The following is a 9,279-nucleotide window of genomic DNA, read 5'->3' as shown; positions in this document are numbered from 1 at the left end:
GTGTGTGATAGTTCTATAAACTATTTAACAATGAATGAATTAAAGAATGAAATGCAGATGGCCGCAGTACAGCCCACTTAGGGTCAGTAAACCACTGCCAGCTGGTTTTCTCACATGAAACATATGAAGAAACAATGGGAACAAATGACATACGCTTACTCTTTAGATTTTATAGACTGCCTATTAAGTCACAAAAATTATTGGCTTGATTTAGATTTTTGCCAGACTGTCAGCATCCACGGAGGTCTTTCTGGAATCTAGTTATTGCTTAGGAGAGAAGCGAGGAGTCAGGCATCCACTTTCAGTAGAAGGCTTTCAATTCACTGCAGGCTGTTATGATATACTCTCTCTCTCTCTCTTTTTTTTTTTTTTTTAGAGAGAAGGTCTCACTCTGTTGCCCAGGCTGGTGTGCAGTGGCACAATCCTAGCCCACTGCAGACTCAAACTCTTGAACTCAAGCAATCCTCCCTCCTTAGCCTCCTGAGTAGCTGTACTACAAGTGCACGTCACCACACACAGCTAATTTTTTTTTTAATGTGGAGACGGAGTCTCATTATGTTGCCCAGGCTGTTCTCAAAATCCTAGACTAGGCGATCCTCTCACCCTGGCCTCCCAAAGTGCTGGGATTAAATCAGGCATGAGCCACCATGCCTGGCTCCTTTATGATCTTCAATGTGGGAGTGTATGATCACTGTTTCCTGCATGAAGAATTGCCCCTGAAGGGCTAGAGATTATAAGGCACCCGGGGAGGTGACATTCTTTTTCTGGCCACTGCGAAACCACAGCAGTGCTGCATAAGGTGAATCCTGAATTACTGTAAGGAAGCAATTTAGACACCAAAAAACTATGACTTCATGTTCATTCTCACAATATCCTTATAAGATAGTTTGTGAAACTCTCATTTCACAAATGAACCTATTCACCATCTGATGCACAAGCGGGTTGCTATTTTGCATTCTAAAATATCTTAACTGAGTCTGCAATAAAGTCAGTAAAAACACCCTGAGTCAAAAGGGGTGTGTATTACAAATTTACCCTCCCAGGAAATCAGAGAGCAAAGTGGGACTTGGTAATACTGACACCAAACATACACCGTGAACCCCCTGGCAGTCAGGCCCTGCCATGGAGGTCATACTCACTTGGTCTGGGCCTGACACAGAGTGTTAATGACGACGGACTTGCCCCCTCTGGTGGGTCCCACCACCATCGTCGTGTGGCGGGTTAACATGGTCTCGAACATTTGAACCACTTTATCCACCTGCAGGACAAACAATGGCAGTTGGGCTAAAACATGATCTTTTCCTGAAACAGTTTTATTGAGATACAACACACATGCCTACAATTTACCTTTGAAAGGGTATAAGTCAATGGTTTCCAGTATATTCAGAGTCTTGTGCAACCATCCCCACGAGCAATTTTAGAACATTTTTATCACCCCTCTCCGCAAAAAACCCTGCACCCATCTCTCCCAATCCCCTTTCCCCCAGCCCCTGGCAACCACTCATCTACTTTCTATCTCTATGGATTTGCGTATTCTGGGCATTTCATGGAAATGGGATCCTAGAATGTGTGATCTCTCACATCTGGCTTCTTTCGCTTAGCGTGTTTTCAAAGCTCATCCATGTTGCAGCATGCGTCAGCGCTGCATTCCTTTCTATGGCCAAAAGATATCCCATGGCATGGACAGACCACATTCTGTTTCAGCAGTTGATCCATCAATTGATGGATGTTGGGTTGCTACCACTTTTTGGCTATTATGAATAATGCTGCTCCAGACATTCGTGAACAATTCTGAGCAGATGTTTGTCCTCACTCTTGGGTAGATCCCAGTAGTGAAATTGCCTGGTCTTATGGTAACTCTCGGTTTAACCTGTTGAACTGCCAGGCTGTTTTCTAAAGTGACTGCACCATTTTACATTCCTTCCAGAAAACACATGCTTTTAACGACCAACTACAGAGAAAATCAGGGTCAGGAAAGGCACAGAAAGCTCTCATCCACAGCCGGTACCCGGTGCCCACTGCCCAGGCCTGAGGCCTCCGGGGTAGCCTGACACCCTGAAGCTGCCCAACCCGAGGCAATCCCCCAGGCCTGGAGGCTCTGAGCATTTACATTCTCAGCAGGACTCTGCCAATCAATACGTATTTGGCTTAATGACAACATATACAACTTACAGGCTCTTCAGAGGATCCAAATCCTACCCCAGCAATATCCAATTCAATTTTTTTCTAAGTGTGACTCAGGAGAAAAAAAAAAGGTGAGGTGAGGAAAGAACCTCTGATGGTTGATGCCTCAAAACAAAATATTCGGGTCATCTGATCACATTGTGTGAAACAAACTACATATATAAAATTTAGCCTTAAAAAGGAAGAAATTCTGACACATGCCACAACATGGATAAATGTTGAAAACACTGTTAGTGAAATAAGCCAGACACAAAAGGACAAAAATTATATGATTCCACCTACAAGAGGTACCTAGAGTAGTCAAATGTGTAGAGACAGGAAGTCGAGCAGAGGTTGCCAGCGGCTGGAGCGAGGGGAGAAGGTAAGTAGTTAACAGGTACAGGGTTTTAGTTTTGCAATATGAAAATGTTCTGGAGATGGATAATGGTGATGGTTGCACAGCAATGTGAATATACTTAGTGCTACCAAACTCTACATTTTTTCTTTTTTTTTTTTTATTTTTTGAGACAGAGTCTCACTCTGTCACCAGGCGGGAGTGCAGCGGCATGATCTTGGCTCATTGCAAGCTCCACCTCCCGTGTTCAAGCAATTCTCTTGCCTCAGCCTCCCAAGAAGCTGAGACTACAGGCGAGCGCCACCACACCCAGCTAATTTTTGTATTTTTAGTAGAGATGGGGTTTCTCCATGTTGGTCAGCCTCCCGAAGTGCTGGGATTACAGGCGCGAGCCACTGCGCCGGGCCTAACAAACTCTACATTTAAAAGTAGGTAACAGGGTAAATATTGTTATGTGTATTTTACCACGATTTAAAAATGGGGAAAAATGGTTAAGATGGTGAAACTTTTGTGTATTTTACTATACATATATTTTTAAAGAACTGCAAAAACAAAAAGCCAATGGAAAGGATGCACAGCCACAGTGAGCTCATTTTCCCGGCTTTACCTGGATGGGTAGGACCGTGTAGCCGTTCTCCTCCAGGACCTGCTCTACCGCATCATTGAAGTCAGGGTAGCGGACACGAGGGCAGTCCAGCCCAGGAAACAGATCCGAAATCAAACCGAGGAAAAGAGGAACATCTTCAAACACAAACTTGGGCAGGTTCATGTCTCGCAGGGCCCTCATCAGCACCACGTCCTGCAGGAAATGAAACACGTTTCCAAGAGATTTCCAAAGGAACCCAGTGCTTTAGACTGTGTTTCCAACCCGGTGGAAACACTCTTATGAAATATAAAATATAATTTTTATATAAACATTTTATACTTTTAAAAAAATTTATACACATTTAATTTAAAATTATATAATTTTAAATTACAGAAATTTATATAATTTAAAATTATATAAGTCCTGTATATATAAATATATAATACATATATACAGAAATTACATAATTTTAATTTTTATATTAAAATATGTAAATAAAAATTATATAAAATAAAGTTTATATGAGATTAAACATAAAATATAAAATATGTATATTTCATATATTTCATATAATATGTACTTCATATTATATAATATACACATATATGGCCGGGTGCATTGGCTCATGCCTGTAATCCCAGCACTTTGGGAGGCTGAGGCAGGCGGATAACCTGAGGTCAGGAGTTGGAGATCAACCTGGCTGATGGTTTCACCATGTCTCTAGTAAAAATACAAAGATTAGCTGGGTGTGGTGGCAAGTGCCTGTAATCCCAGCTATTCGGGAGGCTGAGGCAGGAGAATCACCTGAACCCAGGAGGCGGAGGTTACAGTGAGCTGAGATTTCACCATTGCACTCCAGCCTGGGTGACAAGAGTGAAACTCTGTCTTGAAAAAAATATATATATACATACACACACACACACACACACACATACACACACATACATATGAAATATAAAATTTAAAATGAAACATAAATTATATATAAATGATATACACATATTATAATTTTATATAAATGAAATTTTATAAAATGTATATATATCATTTATATAAATTAATAAATTACATAAATTATATTTGTATTGTTTATAAATTATATAAAATTTATAAAATTTCTATAAAATGTTAATATGTATATTATATAGTGTAAATACATACAAAATATATGTAATACAAAATATATAAAATTTCATATTTCATATTTAATAATGATCATATAAATCATATAAACTTAAATATGCATTTTTCAAAATTTCATATGAAAATAAAAATGTAACATAAAATATATAAAAGTGAAATATAAAATATAAAATTGTATATAAACATAAAAATTAAATAAAATATAAAAAAGCAGCAGAGGCAGAGGAGTGAGGCACAACGCTGCGATCCAGCCTAGGGGCCGGGGTGGGCCTGCTCCTGGGAGGCCGAGTGTCCTGGTGGGCCGTGCGAGGAGAAGAAAACAGATTTCAGCTAGAGGGAAGAAGCGGAACCTTCCTCCTCCCCACCTTACAGAGGCGCATGGTCATCTACACTAAGGCAAAGGTTCCTTATCACAGGAAGAACATTTGCCTTGACCTTTAGGTGTGCATATATATATATATATTTGTTTTGTTTGTTTGTTTGTTTTGAGACAGGGTCTCACTCTGTCACCCAGGCTGGAGTGTAATAGTGCCATCTCGGCTCATTGCAGCCTCCACCTCCCAGGTTCAAGCAATCCTCCCACTTCAGCCTCCTAAGTAGCTGGGACTATAGAAGCGTGCCACCACACCCAGCTAAATTTTTTGGTTTTGGGGATTTGTTTTGAAAGAAATGGGATTTTGTCATGTTGCCTAGGCTGGTCTCAAACTTCTGGCCTCAAGCAATCCTCCCACCTCAGCCTCCCAAAGTGCTAGGATTACAGGCATGAGCCACTGCACCCAGTCTTAGGTGCTTTTATATAAATCTCAAAAACAAAATTTTGAACTCAGGACCTGGCAAGCATCTCTATGTTGTCTCCTAGGGCAGGAAGTCCTGCTTCTTTTTCAGTATTCACTATCTGGAAATGTGGGTATCTCTTCTCTACACATTACCTCCAGGATGTGGAATGGAAAAGGCCACTTTTCTTTTTGTTCTGCCTCTCAGATTCAACACAGGAGTCCCGGGGATTGCAGTTCCCCTGCCTTCTCCAGAAGGAAGAACTGACGTGGGGCTTCTGCTATTTGCTTAATTGTAAAGACATCATGTTGCAAGCTGAAGGCTGATGTTTCATTTGAAACAGGTGCTTAGGTGGTGGTATTTGCAAATTCTTTACCTTTTATTCCAAACAAGACTAAATAAAGGGCAAGTATAGCTGATTTCAGGGACTTTTTAATGTCCTCCAGTTTCTGCCACTATCATGATAAGCGCAGTTGAGAACTGCAGCAATTCCAAATATGTGGTTCTAATTTGAAGCAAAAGACGCTAAATCCTGACTCATCCTGTGACATAGATTTACTGAATAAGAACAAAGGTCCAAGTTTGCAAACTTTTGACGTGATAAAGAAGCCCAAAGACAATATAGCAAAGTTAATTTCCTATGTGAAGAAACCATCACAGTCTCTGTACAAACAGTTTTACATGTGTAACTCCACCTTGTTGGATGAGAAGAGGGATTTTCCTCCTAGAAAAGAAGGCTGTTTTTTACCTCTTTCTCAGAAGTCCTTGGATATTTGGTATTTGCAATATGTTTTCATTCTTCTAAGGAAGTACCAGATTGTGCAGCAGTTAGGCCTATGAATGCATGCTTGGGTTCAGTGTAAGGCAGTAAAAGAAAACAAGCCAGCTGTGACTGCAGTGATGGGACCATATTCACCTCCCTAAGAGGAGAGACTGCTGCAATTCGCTTCACTCTTTTTTGTAGAGCCTTAGATAGTGCTTGGGACTGTTTTCCCTGTTGCTAAGACTGAAAGTGGCATCGGTGGTTTTTCAGTTCAGAAGATATGACCCACCCAATAGTATGATCGCCCTTCAACTTTGGACATAGATGAGCAGGGGAGAAAATGAAAGAAGTTTCCATATAACTTACTTCTCCTAAGAAAAAGAAGTAACAATGATGAATGCAGCTTCATCTGACTTTACAGTGTTTTACATTTTATAGCTTCCTTTTTTGTAAGAGCATAAATATCTCTTCCTTCGACCCCTCCAAAAAAAAACCCGAATGTGTGAAAACCCCAAAAGAATGAAGCAATTTGTGGTAGCCTGTCCTCCTATGGACACGAATAGGCTTCTATCTCCGCACTGTGACAGCCTCTCCTCCTATGGACACGAACAGGCTTCTATCACTGCACTCGCGGCTGTTTTGTTTTCTTTTACTACCCAAATGTGTGTGTGCGTGTGTGTGCGCGTGTGTGTAACATTATGAGTACAGTCACTAGAGAAACAGGTGAGCCTATTGCCCACAGAACAGCATTGACTGAACTTTTTCTTCAAAGTCCATGTAAAAACAACCACAATCGTTCCCCTGTTTTGTTGCAAAGAGAAAATAACAACTCACATTCATGCTTTCATGAGAATTTTGTTAGTCCCCACCGTTCCGCCACACCCATCCTGAGACTACAGATTGATTCTTACTATGGAAGCATCATAAATGTTGGTATTGGAGTGAGGATGTTGCACTCAACCTTAAGGTACTAAGTGTAATTACAAAGCAAACGATATAACAGGTAAGAGGCCAAAGTAAGGCCAGAGCGCTGGGGGAAGCGGCTGCTAAGACTTAAACATTTCAGGTGATACCATACTGTGCCCATCACCTCCCTGAAAGCACATAGTAAATGCACATGAACCAGCTGAAACCAGAGAATGTTCCAGCACATGGCCCCTACCTCCCTAAGGTCAGAGGAGCCTCTCTTCAGCTCACCAGCCATGACCAGCACCGATTTCAGGGCTCTGAGTCCAAAATCATAGTGATACTGCTTGGACAGCTGCTCCCGGGCCAGCTTATACAGAACTGTCATCTTTTTTGCCAGAGTCTTTTGGAAAGAAGATAATAATACAAAAAAAAAAGATAAAATAAAATGATTCAAAAGCAACAGATGATCATTCTACAAATGCAAGAAAACAGGGGCAGGTGTTCCAGTGCAGCCGCTCTACAAATAAGCAAATTCCGTCTCTAACTTTCAGAAATACCAGGGTGGGTCCTTCATTTTTAAATATGGCAAATTGGGAATTAATGTGAAGGAACATCTGTGTTACCAAAATCTTCACTATCTTAATTTAAAGAACAGAACCATTTGTAGGAATCACTCTCCAGAAATACATTGCTTCTTTACTTTGACCTAAACCTATTATTAAGGCTGTAACTGGGCCAAGCGTGGTCACTTATGCCTGTAATCCCAGCACTTTGGGAGGCCAAGGCGGGTGGATCACCTGAGGTCAAGAGTTCAAGACCAGCCTGGCCAACATGGTGAAACCCTGTCTCTGCTAAAAATATAAAAATTAACCAGATGTGGTGGCACATGCCTGTAATCCCAGCTACTTGGGAGGCTGAGGCAGGAGAATCGCTTGAACCCGGGAGGTGGAGGGTGCAGTGAGGTAGTGAGCTGAGATCACACCATTGCACTCCAACCTGGGTGACAGAGCAAGATTCTGTCTCAAAAAAAAAAAAAAAAAAAAAGGCTGTAAATGTCTTTGAGGACAAGTCAGCCACCTCATCTACAGCAAGCGTTCAAAACCCACAGGTCCCTAAGGCAAGTGTGGCAATTTTAGTCATAAAAACTAGGAGCAAGAAATCTCATCATGCCACCTCAAAATCCTGACGCAGTAATAGGCACCAAGAGCTTTCAATAAAAGACATATTGCAGAAACGCAATGTGACAACCCTCTATGTTAAAAGTATTCTCTATTTTGTAACTTTTCCAGAGCTTCTGGAAAGATCTTACATACATACATGTTATAGATAGCTTAAAAGAGGATAAACATTATCTATAAAGTTGTTTTTGAACCACATATTCTCAAAGGCATTGTGCTGAGTAAAGAAGCCCGCCTCAAAGGGTTCCATACTACATGTCTCCAGGTACAGAACAGTCTCAAAGTGACAAAACTATACTGGCTGAAGAATAGATCAGGGGTTGCCAGAGTTAGGGTTTGGGGGAGAGTGTGTCTAGTAAGCAGTAACAAGAGGCTGGGTGCAGTGGCACACACCTGTAGTCCCAGCTACTCGGGAGGCTGAGGTGGGAGGATTACTTGAGCCCAGAAGTTCAAGACCAGCCTGGGCTGTAAAGACCGTGTCTCTACAAAAAATAAGCAAGATTAGCCAGGCATGATGGCATCTGCCTGTGGTCCCAAATACTCAGGAGGCTGAGGCAGGAAGATCATTTGAGCCCAGGAGTTTGAGACTGCCGTGAGCTGTGATCCCATCATTGCACTCTAGCCTGGGTGACAGAGTAAGACCCTGTCTCTCTTCTTTGTGGTTGTGGTGATGGAATAGTTCTGTATCCTGATGTGGTGACGGCCACTCCCGTCCACATGTGATAAAACATCATAGAACTAACTACACGCACACGCCAGAGAGAGAATGGGAAACCTGGTGAAATCCACATAACGTCTATACCTGAGTTAATGGCACTTGTGCCAAAACCAGCTTCCTGGTTTGGGCAGTGGGCTATGGATATGTGAGATATTCTCATGGGGAAAGGGGCACCCGGAAATTCCGTGCTACTATTGTTGCAACCTCTTGTGCATCTTAAATTATTCCAAAATTAAAAGTTACAATTTAAAAGAGGTGGGGGAGAGAGACAGAGCAGGAAAAAAAAACAAAAATCAAAGAGCCACACGGAGCTAACACATCCTAGGTCCCGTCTGGAAGAGCCACAAGGAGCTAACGTGTCCTAGGCCCCATCTGGAAGAGCCACATGGAGCTAACATATCCTAGGTCCCCAGGCTGGAAGAGCCACACAGAGCTAACACGTCCTAGGTCCCCAGTCTGGAAGAGCCACACGGAGCTAAGGTGTCCTACATCTCCAGTCTGGAAGAGCCACATGGAGTTAACATGTCCTAGGTCCCCAGTCTGGAAAAGCCACACGGAGCTAATGTGTCCTAGGTCCCAGTCTGGAAGAGTCAAACGGAGCTAACGTGTCCTAGGTCCCCAGTCTGGAAGAGCTACATGGAGCTAACACGTCCAAGGTCCCCAGTCTGGAAGAGCCACACGGAGCTAACA

General features: G+C 42.1%; 1 protein-coding gene across 1 annotated transcript in view; it reads right to left on the bottom strand.

Moving 5' to 3' along the window:
* Positions 1–9,279, bottom strand: part of DNAH10 (dynein, axonemal, heavy chain 10) — a 222,062-nt gene that overhangs the window by 112,788 nt on the left and 99,995 nt on the right. Inside the window, exons 35-37 of the mRNA XM_011988890.1 lie at positions 6,947–7,093; positions 3,126–3,317; positions 1,140–1,258 (exon numbers count right to left, since the gene is read on the bottom strand). Of these exons, the coding sequence (XP_011844280.1) occupies positions 1,140–1,258; positions 3,126–3,317; positions 6,947–7,093 (458 nt within the window). The remainder of the gene's footprint in view (positions 1–1,139; positions 1,259–3,125; positions 3,318–6,946; positions 7,094–9,279) is intronic.

Source organism: Mandrillus leucophaeus, unplaced genomic scaffold (assembly GCF_000951045.1).
Source record: "Mandrillus leucophaeus isolate KB7577 unplaced genomic scaffold, Mleu.le_1.0 Scaffold34, whole genome shotgun sequence".
Taxonomy (NCBI): domain Eukaryota; kingdom Metazoa; phylum Chordata; class Mammalia; order Primates; family Cercopithecidae; genus Mandrillus; species Mandrillus leucophaeus.
Note: the sequence above shows the minus strand (reverse complement) of the source record. Positions and strands in the feature narration are given on the sequence as shown.